Source organism: Lepisma saccharinum, chromosome 25 (assembly GCF_977018435.1).
Source record: "Lepisma saccharinum chromosome 25, izLepSacc3.1, whole genome shotgun sequence".
NCBI classification, from domain to species: domain Eukaryota; kingdom Metazoa; phylum Arthropoda; class Insecta; order Zygentoma; family Lepismatidae; genus Lepisma; species Lepisma saccharinum.
Window position 1 is genome coordinate 31,885,792 of NC_139253.1, and position 27,256 is coordinate 31,913,047.

A 27,256-nucleotide genomic window follows, 5' to 3' on the forward strand; every position below is an offset into this window, starting at 1 on the left:
GGGTAAACTCCAGATTTTTATGTTTCTTTTCATTGAAATTCGGTAGTCGCTCCCCCCAAACCGCCTTTCCTCAGTTCGGCATTCTGAATTGTACACGGTTGCATGCTCTGATGCTCTAGCTGCAAAACAAAACTTATACGAAGTAGATTGCTCGCATAGTGCCCAAGTTATAACAATTTTCCTCCAAAAATGCAAATTACCTATTTTTCGTACAAAAAAAAATCACATTTTGGCTTATTATTCAACTTGTATGGCACCCAAGAACATGAAACATGTTTCATTCTCTTGAGAAATGTCCATTCTTTGAAAAGAATACTAAAGTTCGCGCCTTCTCCCCAAAATAGCGGGAGAAGATGGGGCAAACTCCAGATTTTTTTTCCATTGAAATTCGGGGGATGTGCCCCCCAAACCCCCCTTCCTCGGCCCGATGTTCTAAATTGTACACCGTTGCATGCGCTGACGTAGCTGCAAAACAAAACTTATCCGAAGTAGATTGCTCCCATAGTGCCTGAGTTATAACAATTTTCGTTAAAAGAGTGTTCGAAGTCAATGAAGACAAAATTCCCTGACATTTCCCTGACTTTTTTTGACACCTCAAATTCCCTGACTTTTCCCGGTTTTCCAGGTTTTCCAGGTCTGTCGCCACCCTGTATAGCATAAATAATACATAATTATAGTATAATTTAGTAATATATGTATTAATCATAATATCAAGAAAACAACTCATAAATCACTACAATGAAGTGGTAAATGCCTATAGCCACTAACTGTAGTAGATTTCTAACTTTAAACTCCTTACCTACATTATAACACCATTAAGCCTTGTTTCCATGATTATGAAAAACTAAATATGCTGACCAAGGCAGTAATTTATTTTATTAAAAACATAAACTAAAAACGTAACGTTTCAACCTTCTAGCAAGGTCTTCATCAGACTCTGTATCAAGTACAAAAGTCTTTTATACATGTACATGTATGCACTTGATACAGAGTCTGATGAAGACCTTGCTAGAAGGTTGAAACGTTACGTTTTTAGTTTATGTTTTTAATAAAATAAATTACTGCCTTGGTCAGCATATTTAGTTTTCCTTACCTACAATATTTACTATTGAAAATTCTACTGTAACTACTGGTAATAATCAATATACCAATTTATAATTATAATTTGTCCACAATACATTTAAAATTTCTTGCCTGTTCTCTTTTTGTTTGTTCAAAAACCTGTTACTGTACTACTACAAAAAATGTTCATTTTACCAGAAACATAGAAAATTTCCCTGACATTTCCCTGACTTTTCCAGACTGGTAGACACCCTGAATTTATAATAATATTGTGCCAGAACTGATGACCAACACAACACCACTTCACATGTCTGAAACGCTCCATTTATAGGCTTCTTCCTCAACTGCCTTCTTCGCATTTCTGCATTCAAACCACTGCTTTTCATATCCACTTGATCTGTCGACACCATCCCACCTGTAGCCTGGCCTAATTCCATACCTGTTGGGAGGATAGCTTCCTTCATACACACGATTCCCTGAAATATTTAAAAAATAAGAATTGTTAAGTTTCTACTTGTGAAATTAATTGTGCATAAAAGCTTGTTAAGGCTCGGCTGGAACTTTGGAAACTGCCAGAGCAGCTGTTTTCGAATTTTTCTCTCCTTTTAAAAACCGCTGGCATTCCAAAATCTGAAATATTACATATGCTTAGAATTCCTTCTAGAGCATTCACGTGAATCTTAATGTGGTTTCATAGGTCTATTAAACTATTGATAATATCTAGACAACAGCAAAAGCAAAACACACAAATATACACATGAATGCTCTAGAAGAAATTCTAACCAGATGTAAATTTTCAGATTTTGGCATATCATAACAGTTGCTCAAAAGGAGAGAAAAATTGGATAACAGATGGACTGGCATCAGATAAAGGTCCAGCCGAACCTTAACTTGAATAATGACAATTTGTAAGTTTTTCTTTGCAAACAAAAGCATATCGCTACAGATTTGTTGTTGTATATTTTTACCAAAATAAGGCTGGATTTTTTTCTTAAATTTGTCATCGATTATCATATTTAACTACAGGATGCGGCAGAAATAGTAAACTGGTTTTAATAATCCTTTGTTTCGTTTGTTGCAGAGAAGTGGCCAGAAGCGTGCGGTATGGAAAGGCGGGGGCAAACGCCACTTGCGTTGATTTTTAAAACACTTTTGATATCTTAAGTTTGTGTTTTTCAATGCCTTTATACACATTAGAATGGAATTTATTTACTATAAGATATTTACATTGCAGAATTTTCATTTCCTCTATTTTCTGTTCCTTTGGCTTGAAACATAAACCGCCTACACCCTTGACGATGCTGGGCGATGCGGCACGACTGACCGCGTTACAAGAAGAGGACTGCTTGCCTTTCTCCCCGCTTTTCGAGTGACTTATGCAGTTCTTGCATGGACACTGTCGATCCCTGTTTACGAAGAAAAAAGGCCGAGGGCAAGCAACACCAAGACCGCATCTGTCTTTGGCAAGGGTGTTGGAAAGAATTCGTCCACACTGGCCACAAGTGTTGCTAACTTCCAGAATTTTCTGTGCATCCGTAGCACCGCCTAACGCGGTACGATTTTCATGTTTGAAACTCTATAGTAATCAACAAATTACATTATGAAGTTAGCCAGTGATCACCAGTCGTATGCTATTTATAAGAAATGAAATCAATCACAGTCGGTACTTGAACATATTCGTCATGTGGTCAGTTACTCGGAAATATGGAAGGTTGGTTGATTTGTTGTTTTAAGTCCACTTTATGCACAGTAAGGCTAATTGGGACTGGACCTACAGTTTAAAGTGGGATCCGAACCACTTGTGCCTCCACCGGGTATCGAACCCGGGACCCCTTGATTACAAGGTGACGACGCTACCACTGCGCCATCGGGGAGGCCGGAAATATGGAGGGTATGTAACATTGCAGGTAGGGTGAAAACGAAGGTTAATTTAGAAACATGTTTTTTACTGTGATATTGTGCTGTTTTTTTTCTGTTCTTTGTGTCATGTTTTTGTACCTGGTGTAAAAATATGATTCTACATTGAAAATTTCCACCATGGTTGACATACCAGAAGAGCCATTGATTTGCAGTGCTGCAGGTAAGGCCTTGATTAGGGACCTTCTTTCAAAACCATTCAGTTTGAGAACATATGGTGTAAAGTTGGAGCTTGTAATTGTGAATCATGAGCGACCGTGTCCTGAACTGTGCATAACCAAACCAACTGAGAAAGATGGGAAAGTTTTCATTAGGCAGTTTAAAACATCTCAGTACAACAATATTATGTGGTTATGTGGCAGCAATGATCTTAATAAATTATTTTGTTGGCCAGGTGTTTTGTTCAATACAAATTTAGGAACATGGAACTATACAAGCTACAGTGACTTGAGCAATTTTTATAATGCAGTGCAAATACATGAACGTTCTCAGAATCAAATCTGCGCTTGCATCCAACTGAAGACAAGTCATGATTCATAATTCTAGCCAAGTAAGAAACCGAAACCCGTCCGTTTATTAAGATCGAAACTTTATGCTAATAGGATGTTTATTATTTTCAGGGTTAAAAAAGAACGTAATTCAATTTACAGTTGCCCTCAAATATCAAGTAAATCATTATTTTCTTCATGGTTGAAATTTACAAGTTTATATCGAGAGGCTGTTTTTCTTCTTTATAAACCGTGCAGCGAAGATTTGATTTTACGGTATGTATGCACTTTACACACTCAAGCCCGATACTTCACCATTATGCACATTATTGTAAGTAGCGACGTGTGTAGGCCTATATTATATTTGAAATTGTTATAATTAACCGAAACAAAAAATTAAACCATCGCTTGCCTATCACAAAAGGTCACGGCACGCCCATGGAAGTGGCAGGCGTGTAGCAGGTACCTTGAAAAGTAGGTGGCAAGTGTATGTTCCATCAGTGACGTGCGCAGTTAGCTATGGAGCGCTGGAAAGTGGCAAAGCGTATTTGTGCTGTAGAGTGCTTTATTATGAGTGACTCCATCACCGAAACACAAGAGAGCATTTTGACGACAACTGAATCAACATGATGCACCGCACCGTCTCCTGTTGCTATATATTTATTTAGTTATTTTTATTAAACACTACAAGGAAATGCCCAGTTACAGAGCTTTGAGGTTAAGTTCTGAGTTACGTTCACATATATGTTGACAAAACAAAAGTAATTAAGAATTGGAAAGAGAAAACAAAAACAATGAGAAAAGACACTATAAAAAGGAAAAGAATAATCGTTACATAACAACAATATATAATACAAGGGTGGTATGTCATAAAGTATACAACATATTTAGTTACAATGCTATTATACAGGGTTCACATTCTGTTTCCTTTCAAGTCTAAATAGATGAATGTCAGGGGTATTATTAGAGACTATATTGCACATCGTTGGGTAAGAAAATTGTGTGGAGATGGTAGTATGAAAAATAAATCACCACCTGGTTGACCACAGTCACTGCGAACAGAACAAAACATGACACGCGTCCATGTGTCTGTGGTGCGGAATCCATGCAGATCAGCACGTAAACATGCTTTAGCGTTGCAGTTATCGGACCAAAGCATGCGACGAATGTTGCACGTAGACCTTAACTTTCACCCGTACAAGATGGAAGTTGTGCAATGTCTGTCCAATCGCCATAAGGTGGCCAGTATGGGATACTGTCAGTGGATGTTGGCATTAATAAGGCAACATCTGACATTGCTAGACACATTGATGATGAGTGATGAAGCGCACTTTCATCTAACAGGAACAGTTAATAAGCAGAACATGGGCTATTGGGCTCCAGATCTCAGTGCCCCGATTTTTTCCTCTGGGGTTACCTGAAGTAGAGGGTTTTCCATCGATGACCAACAACCTTAGAGGAACTCAGAAATCTAGGGATGGGTCAATATGAAATTTTGGCCGATACCGATAAAGTACCGATATAAAATTTACTGATACCGATAACCGATATTCTACCGATCCGATATAAAATTAGAAATGGTCCATGAAGAACCTGAAATGTTCATTGATCTCCTTAATAAATGTGTGTTTCGAGGTGACAGCAGTGCAAAAGAAGTTGAATATTTAGACAAATACTTTTTTAAAAAGTAGGGCATCGAGACTATCCATAAAAATTACAACAAAATGGCAGAATTTTGCACTAAATTATAAGATATTTATCGATATATCGGATCGGTAAAATAATCGGTAATTTTACCGATAAACCGATACACCGATATGCCTATATCGGTCGATACCGATAGAGTACCAATTAATCTGTCCCATCCCTACAGAAATCACATTAGGATGGAAATAAACAGTATCCAAACGGATACATTATGCAAGGTCATTGGTGATTTTCAGTGCTGCTTACATCAGTGTATTCAAAATGATGGTGGTCATCTTCCAGATGTTGTATTCAAAAAGCGATTTTCCTTTTCTTTTCTCCAAGGATTGGAGTTTCCATTCGTGTACCAAATGTGTCTGTCTGGACACTAATTTCAAATATATTCATCTTTCACATCAGTTCATCTTTTTTGCCGCACCCTGTACTACATGCTATCACATCTTTTATTTTCTAATTTCAGTGTCATCGCTAATTACTTTTTGTGAAATGGCCTTTCATTCCACAAGGACATCATCCAAAAATACATTAAATGTAATGACAACATGTGAATAAAGTATATGCCTTTTGTGTTCACAAAATTAACTATTACATGTAAGGAAAGGGATTTATCTTGCGTGATACTCAATAAAACAAGCTGCATGGAATGAAACAGTAAATTTCATACAATGAGCGGTATCTTACACACTTAAAAGAGTATATACCATTTATATTCTTTGAGTGGTACTTCAATATACCCACTTAGAAGTAATATTGGTATAAAACATTTAGTTTCATTAGCAGAAGATCCAAACCTGCCTGATTTTGCTGAATATTGATTATTCAGGGTATCTACAATTTTGTAAAAATGATTTTTCCATGTTTTCCAGACCAAGAAACAAAATTTTACAGACTAAAGTCATTAGGACAATTCATGTATTTAATGTGTGTAAGAGGGTCACTATATTTTAGATGATACCACACTTAAGATTCCCACTTATCCAAGTTCCAAAAATATTCTCTTCACATGTAAAAGTAACAAGAAGGGAAATGGAATAGAAGTTGAATGTTGCAAGTAGAAAGTGAGAAATTCCAACAGCCATTTACTGCAGTACATTCCTACATAAAAATAGTTAAAAACGTGACCTTTTCCTACAGTATTTAACATAAAATTTTACTGTAACTTCATGTAATTCTCAGTACATCAAATTGAAATATAGTTTGTCCACAACAATTTTTAAATTTCTTGCTTGTTCTCTTCTTTATTTGTTTATTTGTTTAGTGCACTACTACAAAAAGTAGATTTTTCCAGAAACACAGTAAATTTCCCTGACATTTCCATGACTTTTCCAGAAAAAAGTAAATTTCCTGACTTTTCTAGTATTTTCCTGGTTATCCTAATTATTATATGCCAACATCAGACCATGTTTCTTCGTCAAAAAACAATTCCAAGTATTCCAACGATGTTCTCTCCTTGTAGTTTTCTGTGTACATTGGAGGCCAGTTTGCAACAAATTCTGACAGAGATTCCATCTTCCAAAGATACTTCGGTGCTGTCTTACTGGGTTTCCTTTTTACAATTGGGACAGTTCCTGATCTTCCTTGCTCACTTGGAAATGCCATGTCTCAGATTTTGAATTGTTATTTTAAGTCCACTTTATGCACAGATAGGCTAATCAAGACTGGACCTACAGTTTAAAGTGGAATCCGAACCACTGTGCAATTTGCCTCCACCAGGTACTGAGGCCGTGTCTCTGAGTTCTTGTGTGTGTTTCAGATATTGATGCTACCCATAATGACCGAACATTACACAGTTCTGTACATATAATAGCAGGTGAATGTTCTTTATTTGCAGGAACATCAATTGGAGGAGAATTTTCATCACCAGAATCATCTCTTAAATCCTCCATAGAATTTATAGGCAACATCAAAACCAGTGTCCAGCATTGTTTCATCTGCTTCTTACAAGACATCCAGGAAGTCTTTGAAGGTTACTGGTCTCATGAAATATATATATATATATAAATCAAAGAAGGTAAAAGGAAACACTCACCGGACAGTAGAAAAATTCAAAATTTTTGTTAATTTCATAGCATCATCAGTCTGAGGAGAAAATTTGAATTTTTCCTTTGTCCGGTGAGTGTTTCCTTTTACCTTCTTTGATTTTTACTTAGTCCTTTTGGCCCTCCTTGCTTTTATCCATTATATATATATATATATAAAAAGTGAAAGAGGAGAGAGGAAACACTCACCCGACAAAGGAAAAATTCAAATTTTCGTGATGGTATGTCACATCTTCAGGAGTAGAGAGACATTGTAGAACTAAGTGACAAGGTGGAAGAGTAAGCATGACCTGCAGTGTTGCCAGGTCCCAAAGAGAAAAAAAAAGGGTTGACAGTACCACAAAAAAAATAATTATATATATAGATGGTTCTTTCGCTGGCTTGTCGAAAACTGGGAGTGGTGGAGGGGTTGGTTGGGAAAAGGTGGTGGTGAGGGTGAGGATAGGGGATGAGGGGCGTTACTGGGTGGCCTTGTTCAGGCCTGGAGGTGTGGTTGCATTCATGGTCAATATGTAGGCCCTCTCCCATCTTCTACGTATTGAGGTGTTGGTGGATTGGGGCAAGGAGTGGACGATCGCTACCTGGAAGCAGTCATTAAAAGGAATATTGTGGTGATTGGTGTGAATGGCAACAGCAAAGTCCAGGTTTTGGGTAGAGGAGCGGTGGTTGTTGATGCGGAGGTTCAGGGCTGTGGATGTTTCCCCCAGGTAGAAGCTCCCACAGATGTTGCACGTGAGGATATAAATTAGGTTAGAGCTGTTGCAGGTTCCTTTGGGGTAGAGGGTGAATTTGCCGGTGGCAGTGTGGATCTGGAGGGTGCGGGAAGTGACAAATATGGGGCAGGTTTTGCACCTTGGGCGGTTGCATTTGTGGGCAGGTGCGAGTTGATTGTGAGTAGGTGGATTGTGGTGGACCAGGATGTTTTGGAGATTGGGAGGGCGTTTGAAGACAACTCTGGGCTTGTCGGGAAAGATATTTCTGGTGTCAGGATCACTGTGCAGGATGGGAAGGAGGGAACGTAGAGTGTGTCTGATTTTGTTGAGGTGGGGGTGATATTGGGTGACAAGTGCAGGGGGATTGGTGGCAGGTTTCTTGGTGGGAGTATATGAAGCAGCTCGGGATATTTGTTTGGTGACCACGGTGGAAGGATATCCACGGTTGGTCAAGGCTTGGTGTAAGCGGAGGTTATAGTTCTGTCGGGAGGTGGCTGAGGTGTTGAGGCGTTGACCTCTGAGGGCCAGGGAGAATGGGATGGCTTTCTTGGTGTGGAATGGGCCCGACCCTGTGGCCGAGTGGTTAGCACATCGCGCTGCGACGCCAAGGGTCCCGGGTTCGAATCCCGGTCGGGCTTGGTTGTTTGTGAATGTCCATTCATCAATTTCATCATTTCATCACTCATCCCCATCTTCGCAAATTAGCCAAGAGGCACAAAATGCGAAGTAAAATAAACTAAATCAATCAATCAATCAATTGGTGTGGAATGGATGGGAGCTGGAGAAGTGTAGGTATTGCATATGAATTGGGGATATCCAGCAAGAACAATGCATGGAAAGGGTATGTAACGCAGCAAGAAGGACCGTGACAATGAGAAATGCATTAAAGACAACACATCCCAACCTCAAACATCAAAACATGAGCACGGAAACCAAAATCCGAAAAGTTGAGCAAGGTTGCATATCCCAGTTACACGCGAGTAATGAACGAATCATGTTATGTGGCATACGAGAGACATATTACTCCACCAGGAGGAGGGAAAGAAAAACACAATATCAGATGATTGCGACAACGTGTATTTTTACACGCGACAACTACGTAATACCCCCCCCCCCCACACACACACACACACAACAAACAACAAATGCTAAAATGTCTTACGCACAGACAGTGCGTGTCACTGTACACCAACTGAAGATGTCACTTTCACCACACAAAGGGGGTGGGGAGCAATACCAAGAGTGTTCGCACGCGATCAGTGTGACGTAAAGGAGACCAGTTTTGAAAGCGCTGCGCAGGCAAGTCTGGCTCTCGTAGTCTACGTTTGACCTTCATGACTGCTGTACCCGCGAGAGGAACTCGAAGGGTTGGTTTTCTCCAGCAGTCGTCCCAGTCGTGTTGCAGGTACTGGGATATGATCAGCAGTTCGCTCTAGGTTGTCGTATGCATAGAAGAGTACTAGTATGTTGTATTGAAAGAAGTTGACAAGGTGGAGTGGGCAAGTCAAGTATCGTAACAATTGGTCTGTGGTGTTCGTACGGTGATACGGCCAATTTGTGCAGTGTGCCAGTGTTAAACACGAACGATACTTTGCAGTTCCAGCTCCTTATTACACAGATGGCTGCGTATTCCACCCAGCAGCTAGCAGACATACATCTCATGTATGGGGAGGCACGTGGTAATAACCGTCAGGCAAGGCGTCTTTATGGAGAACGCTTTCCACGTCTCACGCCTTCTTTCAGGTAGTGGACAGTCGACTGCGTGAAACAGCGTCAGTGTTACCACCGCGGCAAGAAGTTGGAAGACCCTGAAGTGTACGCACACATCAGTTTGCAGAAGATGTGTTAACAGTGGTCGCAGAACATCCTGCCACCAGTACGCGCGTGCTCGCTCGGACACGAAACACGTCTCATGTGAATGTTTGGCGAGTGTTGTCAGAGGAAGGAATGCGCTCTTTTAAACTGCAGAAAGTACAAGAACTGTTACCTCGTGACTTTCGCCCTCGTATGGAGTTTTGCAAATGTTTGTTGCATCAGCTGGACATAAACCCTCACTTCTGGGCAAAGGTATTGTGGACAGATTAAGCATTTTCACCAGGATGGATGTCTTCAATAGTAGAAACAGTCATGTCTGGGACTTTAACAACCCACATGCACTTTTTGTGGCCCATCACCAGCACAGGTTTTCAGTGAATGTGTGGTGCGAGATAGTACATGATCATTTCATTGGACCATACATTCTCCCTGTTCGCCTGAATGGTCGCACGTATCATGCATTTCTTAGTGAGGTTCTGTCTGAACTGATGGAGACCGTACCTTTGGCACTGCGGCAAGAAACGTGGTACCAACACGATGGGGCACCAGCTCATTTCGATCGTAATGTACAACATTTACTGCATGACGTGTATCATAATAGGTTCATTGGTAGGGATGAGCCTTGGCCACCGAGGTCGCCAGATCTCAACCCTCTCAATTTTTTCTTCTGGCGAGAAATGAAAACCCTCGTATACGACGCACCTGTCACATCAGCTGAGGACCTCGTTGCTCGCATCAACGTCGCCGCCGCGACGGTAGCAGATACACCTGGATTGTTTGCTCATACTTGACAATCCTTGATTCGTCGCTGTCATCTCTGCGTAGAAGTGAACGGCAGACATTTTGAAAACCGTCTGTGATTATCGCTCTAGGCAAATCCCAGTGAGAACACTCTTGGTATTGCTCCCCACCCCCTTTGTGTGGTGAAAGTGACATCTTCAGTTGGTGTACAGTGACACGCACTGTCTGTGCGTAAGAGATTGTAGCATTTGTTGTTTGTTGTGTGGGGGGGGGAGGGGATATTACGTAGTTGTCGCGTGTAAAAATACACGTTGTCGCAATCATCTGATAATGTGTTTTTTCTTTCCCTCCTCCTGGTGCTCATGTCTTGATGTTTGAGGTCGGGATGTGTTGTCTTTAACGCATTTCTCATTGTCACGGTCCCTCTTGCTGCGTTACATACCCTTTCCATGCATTGTTCTTGCTGGAAATCCCCAATTCCTTTGAGGACTCCATTGCGCATGCGTGCAGTGAACTTTTCATAGTGACTTCCGGACTGAGCACATACGATTCCTTTATGATTCCCTTGGAACCGCCTCTCTATCTGTGATAGTATTCGTCCCAGTTAGGTGTGACGTTCACTTTGTCACCTTTTGCGAGGTTCCTATCTCGGAAACGAAGCCTCAGTCGTAAAAATGGAACTCACACTTTTCGATTGTTTTCGTGAGAGGAATCACCTCCCAAGCGTTGTAAACGACCTTTAGAAACACCCTGTATATAATTTTTTTTTTTTTTTTGTGATACTGTCAACACTTTTTTTTCTCTTTGGAACCTGGCAACACTGCAAGTCATGCTTACTCTTCCACCTTGTCACTTAGTTCTACAATGTCTCTCTACTCCTGAAGATGTGACATACCATCACGAAAATTTGAATTTTTCCTTTGTCCGGTGAGTGTTTCCTCTCTCCTCTTTCACTTTTTATTTAGCCCTTGTGGCCCTCCTTCCTTTTATCCTATATATAAATATATATATATATATATACACACACAGTGGAACCTCGATTTGACTTTTTTCAGGGGGACCAAGCTGCAAAAACTTAAAATGCGGGCCAGGTCATCTGATAACCTGTTAGCCAAACTGAAAAATCAGATTTGGGGTAACCCAGCTGTGGTGGTCACTGGCCCTAGAAGACCAATGGAGGTGCGTGATGTTGAATCTCCGGCCCACTACTCCATGGAGGTGCGTGATGTTGAATCTCCGGCCCACTACTCCCTGAAGAAATATGTCTGATCTAGTATCGATACAATGGCTTGAACCCCCTTCTCTCTGTCCATTGTGTGTGTGTGTGTGTGTGTGTGTGTTTTTTATTTCAATCTCTGCGTCTCTTCCTTCCTCTCTATCTTTCTCATTGATCTGCTTCTCTTGTGTGTATAATTTATTTTTCTCTCCCTCTCGTCATTTCAAGCTCTCACTTTACTTCTGTTATTTTCTTTCTTTACTTAATTTCTATCCCATCTATTCTCTTTGTTTACACACACTATAAAAAAAATGCTAATTGCTGTAACACAACACATAATCGAGTGATAAAGGCCTGCACACTTGGTGTGGTTTGGATGTAATAATGCCTAAAAAGATGCTAAACAACACCAATTCAGCATAAACACCAAAAGGAGTGCCTCTTGCTATCACTCTTGGTGGCTACTCATTTTTCTTTTTAGTGTGACTTCTTACACTTCTTTTCTCTCCCTTACCCGCTTCGAGTCAATTTTCTTACTTTCTTCTTCACCTTATTTTATTGTCTTCTCTCCTATGTTTTTCTTCCTCCTCTTTCTAGCTGTAACTGTTTCTCTCACCCTGTTTCTCTCTTTCAAGTGTTTGATCTTTATTTTTCTCCCTCCTTTGCAAGATCTGTTTCCCTCCATTTTTTCTGTTTTTAAAATCTTTAGTTTCAAAATTTGCGTATGTGCAGTGTGGATCCACAGTGAAGGCAATAGAAGCGATCACAACTGCCATGTTTTTGGACACCTATATTATTATACCTAATGTTGTGCAGACTCAAATGTCCTGTCTTTCACCACCAAGTTTAACACGTTTGGCAATATTTTTAAAATGTCATTATATCCACTTTATAGGCTAATCAGACTGGACCTACAGTTTAAATTGGATTCGATGCATTGTGAAATATGCCTCAAAAATTGATTGATTTTTTTTTTTACTACGATTTCTGCCAGTTTTAGCTAATCCCGAAGATGAGGGTGAATGATGAAATTGATGATGAAGACATAAAGAACACCCATGTCCAGGGCAGTATTCGAACACAAGACTATTGGCATCTTAGCATGCTGTGCTGGCCACAGAGGTTGGCAAAAGGGGGTTCGAACCAGAGACCTCCTCAGAAAAGTAGTTTTTGTTTTCATTGTTTATTCACTTTATTCTTCACATCTGATTGTCCAGTTTACCATATCAAATGGAGGAATTATGATCCGACATCCAATAATAACAATCTATTCCAGCCCTGGATCCCTACTTGTGCAAAACACTATGGTTCCTATTTACAGTACGATTTATTGTTTATGTACAAAAGTGCAACTGTAGGTTGGAATCGATTCTCTCGTCAGTGGGCATGCTTGCATTTGGTTACAAGTATTTTTCTTCCGCTCCTTTCCCAGTGGATGCCCAGCATTTGCAAACAAATAATTTCACTCTGCTCCGCTCTCCGTTGATATAGCCCAGTGAGTGTCCAGCCTCAAGTTACTTAAATCATTTCGACCTGACCTCTGTAGTCGATAGGCCAACTAACACAATACAAAGACACAGGTCCCAGATTCGAGCCCTGGCTACACTCTGGCATTTACATACCATTCTCTAAGTACTAATTTCATCGATTCAACGTTCATCCCCATTGTCAGGGTTTACCCAGTTGTAATAAAAACAATGTAAAATAACTGAAATATGAAGAAAGTATTAATAAATTTCGAAAAGCACACACATACGAGGGTGAATCAAATATGAACAAGCCTTGATTGGCTAAGCGTCGGAATGGGTAGCGGGGTGTGATTGGGCATGTGCGGCCGGTAAGTGGGGCTGTCGTGAGTCGGGAACCAGAACAGCCGGCGTGTCGCATGCTTCTTTTAGTAGCTCTCACGATGAGTGAGCAGAGTGTGCCAGTGTCTGTTGCACAACGCATAATCATCAAGTTTCTCGCCCAGGAAAATGTCAAACCGGCCGAAATTTACCGGAGACTGCAGGCCCAGTTTGGGAATGGTACCCTCTCATGGGCAAGAGTGAAGGTGTGGTGTAAGGAATTCCAGCAAGGCCGTGAACGTGTTGCAAATGAAGTGCACCCCCGTCGTCCTCGCACCAGTGTGACGAATGACAACATGGCTCGTGTTCGTGAGCTTGTCGAACAGGATCGCCGAGTCACTGTGAAGCAAATTGCGGCAGAACTTGGTGTGAGCTATGGAAGTGTCCAATCAATCATCACAAAGCACTTGGGCTTCCGCAAAATCACAGCTCGGTGGGTTCCCAAGCTGCTGAATGTTGCTCAAAAAGATGACCGAGTTCGCATTGCTCGCCAGCTTCACACTCGTTTTGACGTGGAAGGGGAAGTGTTTTTGCATCGCATCATTATCTGTGACGAGACATGGGTACATCATTACACCCCAGAATCCAAGCGTGAGAGCATGGAGTGGAGGAGGAAAGGCGAAGGAAACCCCGTGAAGGCCTAAGTTCGGTTGTCTGCGGGGAAGGTGTTGGCCACGGTGTTTTGGGACTGGAGGGGGATCCTACTGGTGGATTTCTTACACGAACGTCGGACCATCAACGCACCCTACTACTGCGGCCTCCTGGATCAAGTTAAGGTGCAGTATCGACGCAAACGACGAGGCTGTCCCATCCACCAGGTCTTGTTCCTCCACGACAACGCCAGACCCCATACAGCAGGTGTTACGTGGCAGAAACTGGTGGAAATGCACTGGGAACCGCTTCCGCATCCACCGTACAGCCCAGACCTTTCACCATGTGATTTTCACCTGTTCGGACCCCTCAAAGAAGCACTTGGGGGCGAGCGATTTGCGACCAACGATCAGGTGGAAACCTTTGTGCGCAACTGGTTGTCTACCCGCCCAGCTTCATTCTATGAAAACGGCATCAAGAACCTACCACAACGTTGGGAAAAATGTATCACTAAGGGCGGAGACTATGTAGAAAAATAGGATGTGGCAATGTCTCTGTTTCCTTCAATCAATTTTGTTTTTCCGCACAAGGCTCGTTCATATTTGATCCACCCTCGTAAATAAACGCGTGCACTCGTGTTTTACACTTCAACAACGATGCATGTCCCCTTCTTCGAGGCCCAGATTCTAGATGCGTATTCAGACAAGTCTTGGTGTTATCTCGTATTTCGAGATGATATAAAACCATTGTTTAAAAATTGAGACAAGAATGAGACCCAATTCTTTCGAGACATGTCGAGATGAGGCAGATATTGTAAAATCGAGTGACAAAGTGTCAGGTTGAGAAAGTATATGCAAAGAAGTTTGCCTACTAATTATTATACTCTTAGAAGCAGTTCATCCTCTTGTGACAGTGGTTATCGGAATGGATTATGAAGCCAAGGTTTCAATCATTAAAAATAACATGAATGTTACTGAGTTTATTCTCAGTAATTTGTCATTCGCCCTCTTAATCACGATTAACGTTGTCAGATGAAAATCAAAGCAAAATATCCGATCTAGAAATAGAAAATTTACAGCATGTTGCCATATCATAGCATTTTGTATTATGCCCAGTATAATTGAAAGTAATGTTTGTTTCGTGCTTTTAAAATTAAAAGTCTACCTTTCGTTCAGATGAGTTGGCATTTTATGCAATGAATCCTGGCCTGAGAATGAATGTTCTTTGTGAGTGTCCCTTCATCAATTTTGTATCATCAATCGTCCTTATATTTGCGATTATCAGAAAGTGGCAGAAAAGTGAAGTAAAATAAACCACATCAACCACTATTTTTACTCTATTCACTTGCTCTGCATGCAATATATCTGTACTATTTTTACTGAACAAGTTTGCTTTCTACAATGCAATAGCTGGTTTAATATTATAACAGCACGTTCAAATTAGGAGGCTGCTTATATTTAAGCATCAGTGGGAGGGGGCAGGTCGGGTGATCACATTTTACTTTTATGCTAATTGATAATTAACTTTTAATTTTAGGCATCTTGATGCAAATGCAGAGGAGGAAAGGGGCTCCAAAACTTTCTTTTTGCACATTTTATTTTTTTCTTTAAAGTTTATGTACACGAAATTACACAAATATTCAAAGCTAATGACCAGTCACCTTCACTACCAATATCGATGAACATTTTATCTAAAATAAAATTGCAATAATAATGTAATACAGCTACTACTGCAGCTCAACTAAAAGAATTGGCAGGCCTCAGGTTGGGTACGAGGCCTTGTGCTGTGTGTGACCATCTGTTCATTGTATCCTGAAAATTTTTATGGCCTGACCTGTCTCCAAGGGTCTGTGCAAGAGCACGGTTGGAACCCACCCCCAAACATTGAAAATTTCCTTTCATGTCCTCCAAAGGGATCACTAATTGGAAGAAAATTTGGTCAGTCATCTGTTGGCAGACGGCTGTACTCGTAGCACTTGCAGAATGCTATTTCAGCATAATATGTTATCAAAATATTGCAATTTTTTAAAATGCACGTCAATGTTTGGAATGAAATTTTCTAACAATGAGCCACTCAATTTGAATAAAACAAAAGTAAATTTATTTAGAAATACGAGGGATATTTTTCTTTGAACATACGATGTTACTGCCAGGTGGCCCATGAAGCGCTAGGAAGCGGAGCATCACGCAGCGTGATTGGTCCCTCCCTGCCACTACCACCACTGCTGCCAAGGCCAACACTTCAGTTGAAGCTGAGCGATGGGCACGTAGAGATGTCTGCTACAATCAACCTCCCGCCAAGTGCGAGGTGCGTAGTGTGATAAGATTTCTACAGGCAGAGAGACACAATGCAGGGGAAATTCACAGTCGAATAAGCCGCGTGTATGGTGAAAACTTTTTGAGTGCGAGCATTGTTCACGAATGGTGCAGGAAATTTCAAAATGGCCTAATGGACATTCATGATGGTGGTCAGGGATGGAAGTCTGTGGCAAGCTCAGATGAACTCTTGCAGCGTGTAGATCAAGTGGTTGGACGAGGCGTCGGTTCACGATATCAGAACTGTCTAAAAACTTTCCCTAAAGCCCAGACCTGACATCGAGTGACTTCCAGCTTTTCCCAACCATGAAGAAGTGGTTGGGAGGAAGCGGAAGCACCGATGAGGACACAGTGCAGACCTGGCTCAACAGACAGGCGGCACCTTTTTTTGCAGAGGGTATTGGAAAGTTGGTGCATTAGTACGATAAATGTCTGAATCTTCTTGGTGATTACATTGAAAAGTAGATTATATGTGTATGTAACTTTTGTCAATAAACCAATTTTGCTATTCACTGTGGCTTTGATTTGATGCTCTATTGGAGGTTGAAAAAAAAAATAGCCCTCGTATGTAAGACAGGCTAGAAAAGTTGAATTTTTACAATAACTTAGAATAAATCTCCAAGCATCTTTTCAAATATTGAGATATTTGACATAGAATATCTATTAAAATATAGCAGTAATCAAAAAGTTTAAACATTCACTGTTAAGTTTAATCCATTCTAATCAATTTACAACAAAGTTGAATCAAATGAATCAAATGGTTTTCTAGAAACAGTGTACTGAAGAAACCACTGTTTTCTGTTTTCCGCACTGCCCATGATAGGGAGTCTTCACCTAAAAATCAGCTCCACAATGATAACTTTACAATATAAAACTGAAGTGTCTTTTGCAAATACACAAACACACGCATGTTACTGAATTGTTCCTTGCCAGCCGAATGGTGAATGGTCATAGGCAGTGTTGTCGACACAACATGCTCATTAAGCAGGATTCATCGTGCTTCCCTTTAAATTTGGTCCATCTAGCATTCATAGGACCGATGCTAGAAGCGAAATTCTGGAAATTGTTTCTGCTAGCTGGCAACACTGCCACTCTTACACATTGATATTCTTTTTCCCCAAGAAGTATCGGCCTATTTCAACGAAATTTGTATGGTTGTAGGAATGTACCAGTGCTACAAACTATAATTTTTCATTCACATTCATTTTGGTCAATTGTGGTGGGCACAGGGTCCACCATTTTTATTTTTATTTATTATTATTTTGATTTCCATCTTCTTTCATTAACTTTCATTATTGGGAAGGACAATGTACTAATTTAACTTCCACAAAAAGGACTGTTATTCTGAAAAATAACGAAACCGATTTCATCTCTACAACAATTAGTTCTCGAGCTTCATTATTTTATTTATTTTTAATATTTTTGTAGATTGAAACACTTGAAAACTCCCAGCCAGAGTGGCTATACATGTATGCAAGGCTATGTCCTCTAAAGGTTAACAGTTGAGTTAGATGCTAGAGTTCAAATTTAAGAATGAAGGAAAGACAATATTTTAAGGAACAACAGAAATTATATAAACTGACTTTTAGTAGAACCACTGCATGGCATCCATCTTCTTGAAAGGCATCAACCTTATCTTTTTATTTTTGCTAAATGTTGGAGATTTATCTCCAAAGAACTAAATAGGATTTATAAATTCATATATAGCAAGAGCCATATTGCAATTCTTGTTTGTTTCTGTTCAATTTCAATTGTTTTTATTTTGTGTATATTCAATGTATATCTCTAATACTTTCAAAGACCTTAATTCCTATTGCTCAATTTGTTTGGGTGAGGTGTCTTGTTTGTCACCTGCTTTTCATAGTAGTCTGAATCCATTCATCAGTTTCAAGTTAGTTAAGTGATCCAGTGCAGTGAAATGTAATTAGTTCCAACAGGAACATTGGCTGGTTCGATCGAATCTTGGTGCGAAGCTACATCCAATGGCTGAAGCCTGAACACATCTTCTGTCGGATTAAAAATTATAGATACTCGAGCTACATCAATTTTACTTAATTAAAATAATATTACAATATTGTAATACATATATCTGCATGTGTGCAATAGTTTTACTTACTTTTTCCTCCACTTGTAGGTTTGGTTTTCTTCTTCTTCATGTACTCTAACATAGGATCCCCTTCTCGGTCCTGATCCTTCAAGTGTTTCTCTAGATCAAGATCATCAGCATACCTGGCAAGAGGTTTATTCATTTCGTGCAAGTCCTCATGTAATTTAGCTGTCCGATCTTCAACCTGCTTCAGCCTATTTAAAAAAAATTAAACATCCAATGTTGTGTATCTGAATTTATGAAGCAAAAGAAATATATTTACCATTACCTATATGCACAAAAAAACAAAACTGGACCACAGTTGTGTGTGTGTGATTCCCACACTTAAATAACAGCATTATGCACTTTTCAGATATTTCAGGATACCTCTGATGGCGGCAAATAATGGAAAATTAAAATCACAGTTTCCATTATTCTTGAATTGTTCAAACAGGTCTGACCAGTTATTGTTGACTCATAATCTGATGCCACAAAAATAATAGTATGTTAGAATTAATATTAGGGATGGAACAGATTAATTGTTACTCTATTGTTGCAAAATCACAAATATTACTCTTAATTTCACATATACCTTAAATGAATTTGATGTGTGTCCCATGCGTGGCACGTCAGATGAAGTACTGCCTGGAATTCACATCTGTGTGAAATGGTAAATATACCTCTTTCAAATGCTCACTACTTGTGAAAAATATGTCCTCTCAAAATCAACCAGTAATTTTTGCACACCATGTATATCCATAGTGACCCAACAGGAGAAATCCAAATGTCAGATACTCAGATAAAAATATACCAAGATCTGAAAGCCTCATTGGTCTAGTCGGAAGGGCTTCTGACTGTCACATAAGATGCCTGGAATGGGTGATCTAAGATCGTAATTTTTGTGGCCTTCTTACCAGCACAAGGCAGCTATGGAGTTCACCCAGACTCAAATACATGGATACCTGGGGGCAATTCTGGTGGGTAAAAGTAGTCAGATCATGGTACTGATCACATCACCTCCACAAAATGGCAGAGAATAGCCATATTTACTCAGCACAACAGTTGCTCAACTGTTGGAATCCTGTCACAGTGGATGCACTTGCGGTTCAACTCTCCCAACTCATTTTCCCTTTGCTACTTTTCCTCAACTGTGTTGTTTCAAAATGGCAGCACTGCAGAAAGTACATGTGTATCGTGCTCTGCAGAAGGGTATGGGACGGATGGAGCAGATTTCATCGTAGTGGAGGGGAAAGTACACAAACGTGAAAAGTTTCCGTCAAAGAGTCTTTTGTTTGTAGTCCCGCTATCTGTTGCAAGAAATACTCAGCATAAGAAGCTAAGTGGATTTATAAATGAATCTTTCTGAAATTATATTCTTAGGCTTGACTCAAAACTGGAATGTTCACTGCAATCACGGAAAGTGAGAAGAAAATGCACTTCTCCTATAATGATCATGTATTTCATCCCCATTTTTGCATTAAAGCAAAATATGATAGTGTCAAATTTGCGTGCTTAGCACAGCAATTTCATCCTAGGCTTTTGAATAGTCCGTAGGTTCATCGCAAAGAATAGAATGAATGATGATTAGATGAAACCTCTTCACCCAACGCAACACAGAGAAGTTTCACCACCTACCTCTCAATGAATTTGTTCAGGTTAAGGCGAGGAGGGACAATTACGCACTAGTTGTGCATTTATTTCAATATCGTCGGATTGGGCACTGCTATTTAAAAAAGGGTTTAGTATGCAAGAGAGTATGAATTTCTCTCCATGTTCCAAGTGGAAACTGTTTTTCAAGTTGATTAGTAAGCTAGACACGATGTTTGAAACATATGATTAATAAGTATTTACAGAATCGCATGTTTTCCTTATGGAAAATCAACTTCAACTTCAAGTTACGACTAATCAAATGGGAGTTTCGACTTTTCCTTCTGCTCTGACATAGTTCAATGTGTCCCTTTTCCGTCCATGTACTTTTCTGTGTCATTGGATGTTTGATATTCCCGAGAGAGTGAATAAAATAATGGTCCCATAAACCTAATGCATTTCTCCTTGCCTCGTATGGCCATCCTGACAGTGTTGCCAAACCTGATGTGCATAAAAGAGCTACATTTCACCATTTATACAGCTAAAGATGACTTTCAAGGAGCTAGAATAACGAAGGCTGCATAAAGTGCCTGCTAGGGTAATTTTAGGTGCTGCTATTGCCGTTAGCTTTAAAGTGATTGCAATTTATTCTTAGTTTTCACCGCCTAGATTTGGTGGCATCACCCATCTCAATAATCCAATGTTCATATGAATATAAAGGATTCCCGGATAATAATATCGTCATCTTCACCTTAGCCACAGCGCTATATATAAAAATACCTGGGGAGGAAAGAGGGGGTGGGTGATGCAGCTATATGAATATCATGTCACGGTAAAATGTACACTCATGGCAAAGGTTGGTCTTTATGGCCGGAGCCAGTGGTGGCATCATGGTGGGGCAGAGGGCAGGTGCCACAGTTCAGTCAAATGAGTGCACGAAAGAGCCAGATCTGGCTCCAAAATAGTTAAGTTGGCAACAGTGATCGACAGCTGCCCCAGCGAGAAAGACCTAGGGGAAATTGTCGCTTCTCGCCTTAAGTTGCAGAATGATTAGACCTTGACTGAACACAACCAACAGGTTGTTTATTTTACACTGCCAAAGCATGATATGATATCCTAATTATCCTAATAAAATATGCTGAATCAACAGTAACATATAATGCACACCAAAACAACAATTACATACCCTTTTCCCCATTTGTCATATTTGGCTTTATTTTTTGCTGCTTTTTCTTCTTCCTCCTTTTTCTTTCGTTCATCTTCTGCTTCGTTCTTTCTTCTCCCAGTTTTTCGGTCTCTCACAACAGTGGCAGCTCCTCTTCCTGAAATATCATCTGACATCTGCGAAAATTCAGAAAAAATTAATGTGATTAAATTCATAATAAACGAAAAATAATTTATCAAATAATTATCTGAATAATGTATACATAAAAATAAATTTTCAATGCCAAATTTTAGTAAATCAGCTGATTCAAAAATAATCAATGGGAAAAAAACGACAATGTTTTAGAGCAGGAATTCTCAAACTTTAGACTGACATACAACTAAACCTAAATTAATGTTATGGTATTTTCAATGCTAACATTTAAAATTGAATGATTATATTGTCAAATACTTGCAACTAATGATTGTACTGTTACTAAAACTGTAATTAGCTTGCCTTCTTTTGTGAAATAAAATAAGAAATAACGATATGTTTTAACAATGGGATAAAGGAGATTTTAAAATAGTTTTCTGTATTCTTCACCAAGCTCACATATCTGAAGGTATGTGTACCAAAGGCAGGCAGCACTAACCATTTGGATACATGGGAGCCCCTGGTTATGTTACGTATTAACTTGGAGTTATATACCACAATAGTCTTTGAAAAAATATTATATTTTGAAATGTAAAATAAATGTAAAAGATCCACAAAAAAAGCTAAGACTTCCTGAAGATTTTTCTTTAATTTTTGGCTACCTCTGCTTGAGTAAAAAAAAAGTTTGCAACAGTAAGATACACAGTAACTACAATAAAACAATGTTTACCTACTTTCTGCTAAATTTGGGTACGGATCTGCATCTATCATCCTTTTTTTACACTTATTCAATAACACAATTATTTAAAAAAAAGGGATGAACCATTACCAACACAACTTTGCAGTCATAGGAACTAACACTTGTAATAATTGTAAACTACAAGAAAATAATTCTACAATGCAAGCAATGCATACATACAAGAAAAACTAGTTTAGATTTTTTTTACACAATTCAGTTGTGTAAAATTCCTCTACTTGTGATTTGGGGGGGGGGGGAGAAGGGGGAACAAAATTTCTCTTCGCACAAGAGCATGATTAGAAAAAAAAACCTGTCTGGCTGCTATGGTAAATAACTTTCTACCTACACTTTAAATTTTAAAAAATGCTAGAAAATCTCCTGTCTTGAGAAGTTTAAATAGATTAGCATGAAGTTTCAAAAGCCACATGTGAAATATTTTGGTTGGTTTATGAAGATTATGTTACTTATGAACATTTTCCCCTTGTTTTCAGCTCCAAGGGATGTGTTATTGGATGTATAAAGTATGCCTTTTACCTTAGCATGAAGCAGAACAACCTGAAGGCTTTGAACAAGTGAATATAGCACCCAACATGACATTCCACAACAGCAGCAGACAGGACGTTGCCTACCCCTTCATACACGTATTATTAAATAAAGCAAATCCAACGTGAAGGACTGGAAACTTATGAAACCAAAATAGAAGTGAAATTATTGTTAGGAGTGTTACATTTATTGATGTTTGGAATTTTACGTTACGTTAAGACTGTTAGGTTTGGTGCTGATAACAATTTCAAATGATTTTGTTAAGTTAGGAGTGCTAAGTTTGATGATGTAATCTTTTACATGTGTTCTTTATCTATTTGAGTGTGTATGTGTGTATGCAATCGGTTTTTATTAATAAAAAATGGTGAAAGTACTCCGCGATGGCAGGCTTTTCCTTAAGCGGGGATCAAATATTTCCATTACTTCAGGTTTTTGTGCATTGGAACTAATTTCATATTACGTAAAACATCGAAATTTTTATATTAAAAAAAAATTCAACTTAATTCTCGAGGAGTAGGTCAACGGCCCCATAATGAATTCCCCATTAATCTAATAATAATAATAATGAAGTGGTACCTTTGAAAACATTTCATTTTCTTTTTGCTTGAAAGCTGCATTTTCATCACGAAGTGATTTGGCATCCAGAAGACCGGCTTTCTTCCCTTCAAGAGTTTTCTCAAGTTTTTGGGCTGTGTTAGTATTTTCCTTTTCCCTGTGCTGTGTTGCTGGCAAGGGAGGATGTTTACTTTTTTCCTTATCTGATGACACACGGTGTGTGGAAGATGAATCATCTGAATCATCATGTTTAGATGAACGTTGACTTTGCCTTGAAGAAGAATGTGAACTACGCACTTCCTCCATTCTCTGCAAAGATGAATATTTGCTTCTTTCCTTCGACTCCCTCTGGTATGAATCTTTTAATTTCTGATGACTTCTAGATGAGTCTGAATTGTCCCTAGACTTTGATTTTGTAGATGGTGACACATCTTCGTCCAAATAATTATATATCATTCTAGTTAATGGAGGTGTCAAGCTTGGATCCAATGTACCATAGAAATTCGGAATTAAGCTAAAATCGTGCAAATGAATTGTTCTCTTAGGTACCCTGTCAGGATCATCAGGATCTATTTCATCTACTTCAACTTTTGTCCATTTTATTGAATCTAATTTCGACTGTCTTCCTGAAGTTGGTGAGTGTGAGTCATTGATATCACTTGCTTCACTGATATCACGGGTATTTTTATGCTTTGTCCTTGGCGGTGACAGATTTGAATCAAAAGTGGTATGTTGCTTATTTACTTCTTTTGTCAATTCTTCCTTGCTCCTTGGAGCTTCAGATGTGTCTAGGTCCCATCGTTGTTTCCTTCTTGGATGAGATGCATCTGAAACACTATCACTAGTTTTGCTTTTCCTTGGAGGTGACAAATTAGAAGCACTGACACTTTTCTTGCTTTTCTTTGGGGGTGACTGTCTATGATTTCTTCTTGGTGGTGACAAATCTGAGTCAGGTGACTGCCTGTGCTTCCTTCTTGGTGGTGACAAATCAGAGTCAGGTGACTGCCTGTGCTTTCTTCTTGGTGGTGACAAATCAGAGTCAGGTGACTGCCTGTGCTTCCTTCTTGGTGGTGACAAATCAGAGTCAGGTGACTGCCTGTGCTTTCTTCTTTGGGGTGACAAATCAGAGTCAGGTCTATTTTTTCTTCTTGCAGGTGAAAAATCAGAAGCACCAACACTTTTTTTGCCTTTCCTTGGAGGTGACAAATCAGAGTCAGGAGACTGTCTATGCTTTCTTCTTGGAGGTGACAAAGCAGAGTCAGGTGACCGCCTATGCTTCCTTCTAGGAGAAGATAAATCAGCAGCTCTGCCACTAAATTTGCTTCTCCTTGGAGGTGACAAATCTGAGTCAGGTGACTGCCTATGCTTCCTTCTAGGAGATGAATCAGCAACACGACCGCTTTTTTTGCTTTTCCTTGGAGGTGACAAATCTGAGTCGGGTGACCGTCTATGCTTCCTTCTAGGAGATGAATCAGCAACACGATCACTTTTTTTGCTTTTCCTTGGAGGTGACAAATCTGAGTCAGATGCCTTTCTTTGCCTCCTTGGAGGAGATGAATCTGAGCAACTGTCTTCTACTCTTGATTTTCTAGGAGGGGACAGATCAGAATCATTCTTATTTGCTAAATGTCTTGTATAATCACAATTTGTTTTCCTTCTTAGTGGTGATAAATCATCCCTTACAGATGTTCTGCTTAAATGTTTAGGGTCTTTTTCATCATCACTGTGTATTGTATATTCAATATCTGTTTTTCCATTTTCCCTTTGGCTAGTATTAGATACACTTTGTAGAACAGCACTTTTCTCTTGATCACTATCAAGTATCTTCCACTTATCTGAAGCACGATATTCTTCCAACCTTATAATTTCTTCTGGACGTTCATCGATGATTGCTACAATTTGCGGAGCATCTTCCGACAAGTTGTAAAGTTCAGCATCTTCTTTTTTTAATGCTGCCAACGCCTTCAGATCTAGGTCATCATCCACAATTGTTAACCTGAAAATAAAAAGGGTGATAATACCAATCAAAAATTAATGCAATTTGCAATTCAGTTCTACTAAATAGGAGGTGAAACAAGTTAAAAACTATAATTTATTTGAATATAAATAATAAATATACAAATTTATACAAATATAAATTACACCGGTGAATGAATTCAAACTCTTTTCTTGTTCCAACTTGTTCAAAACATGTGTCTCTTATGAAATCAGGTGTCCTGGTCTGAAAGTGACAATAAAAATGCTTCGAACAGGTGTTCTCGGGTTAGATTATAGTTAGCTTCCAACGTTAGCAATGTATGCGCTCGAAACGTTGGAAGCTAGTTGGTAACTCGAGAACACCTGTTCGAATCACGCCACTAGGAAAGCTACAATTCCCATAAAAATGCTGACAGGCAAAGTTTACGTTTTACAGGTATATTTCAGTATATGCTGGTACATTTAAATTACTGTGCAACACCATACAATTACTCAACATTGACATGTCTCATTGTAAAGTACTACTGCTGGATGATGAAACTGTTCATGCACTGTTAAGAATACTCATAATCCAAGTAAAAAATAATAAATATGTAAAAATATATACAGATGTACATTAGGGTGGTTCGAAAAAACACTTTTTCGAAATTGGCTTATGGCTAGTGCTAATTTTTGGCCAAATTGGCTCAATAATACGTTTGCAAAATTTCAGCTCGATTGGTGTATGTCGTCAGGTGCCGCATCGTACCTAAAGTATGAAAAAAAGTAAGTTTTGGTGAATAATTTAAAAAATATTAGTTTTCCCTAGTGATGGTATTTTGCATGTAGATCAACTCTAAATGATGTAAACAACGCCAGAAATAATAATAATGGGCATTGCCGGACCTCCTTAGGCATACTTAAGGGCTAAACTTAAACCAAAATTTGCGAAAAATAGGCTTAATGGGCTTTTTATTTTATGGGTAGATAAGGAGAGAGAGGGAGAGAGAAAGGCTGAGATTTGAATTGGATACAAGAGCTTTTTGTATGGATATATTAGGTTCTTATCATTTTCTATTAGTCAAATAATTTTTTCAAAGATATATTTTGTGTTTGAAGGTTGCGAAGCAATAATTGTTTACATTGATCATGCCCAAGTTTGAAAACCATGGAGGTATCTCAAGTTCTACCGCTGCAGTTCTTACAAATGAAACGGAGACGGAGGGAGCTTTGGATTCAGACGAGGAGTTCAACAGCGGCGTAGTGCCCACGTAAGGCTTGTAAGTCCACCTTACAAGTTGAAATTATTGAATAAAACGTATTTAATTCCCATATTTATCATTTGAACACACACAGCAATATCAGACTGCAAGTAGAACTTTTAACGAAACAATTGAGGACTTGTTTTGATTCGAGTTGTTGCTCTGTAAGGCTTCTTGAGAGGACTTACGTGCAGGTGAATGGAAGAAATGAATTGGACTCGCCCATGGTGGGTGTGTTTGCTTACGTAGTATCTTATCAACCAATGACAGGGCGCCCCGATTCTCAAGCACTGTAAGGCACATTACGAGTGGGTGCTAATTCGCGAGAATTTCTGTCCCCGCTGCGTCGCCACGGTCGGAAGAGATCCAAGAAAATCGACTCCCGTGTTGTTTCAACAATGCTTGACGGGAGGTGTAGCTAACAAAATGGGTGTAATTTTAAATGTGTAAACTAACTATTAAGTTCACAAAGAGATGGTTTAATGTTGGATATTACCTTCATTAGAAGCAGCGAATTAAAGATAGAAGAGGAATGTCTGGCAATCCTAGATCCGGCAGTGCCCGCAAAGTTAGGCACGTGCATCCCAGTTGCCCGTAATGTTAAAAGCATACACATAATACTTAGCGTTATATTTACATATTGTTTTTACATTTTTCTTTCACGAAGTTGCTTCATATGCTTTTCAAAATGTGCGCAAATGTCGTAACCATGATAATGAGTATTATTCTCGAATGGATTTGCATTTGCAAATTGTATCATACGCATTTCTCACAAATGTT

The 27,256-nt window shown here is 39.3% G+C and overlaps 1 protein-coding gene across 1 annotated transcript in view; it reads right to left on the reverse strand.

Annotated features, from left to right (window-relative positions):
• Positions 1-1,074: 1,074 nt before the first annotated feature.
• LOC145978568 (uncharacterized) overlaps positions 1,075-27,256 on the reverse strand; it is a 36,247-nt gene continuing 10,065 nt past the window's right edge. Inside the window, exons 2-5 of the mRNA XM_083111271.1 lie at positions 23,280-25,254; positions 21,311-21,465; positions 18,568-18,752; positions 1,075-1,538 (exon numbers count right to left, since the gene is read on the reverse strand). Coding sequence (XP_082967397.1) covers positions 1,366-1,538; positions 18,568-18,752; positions 21,311-21,465; positions 23,280-25,254 — 2,488 coding nt within the window. The 3' untranslated portion in view covers positions 1,075-1,365. The remainder of the gene's footprint in view (positions 1,539-18,567; positions 18,753-21,310; positions 21,466-23,279; positions 25,255-27,256) is intronic.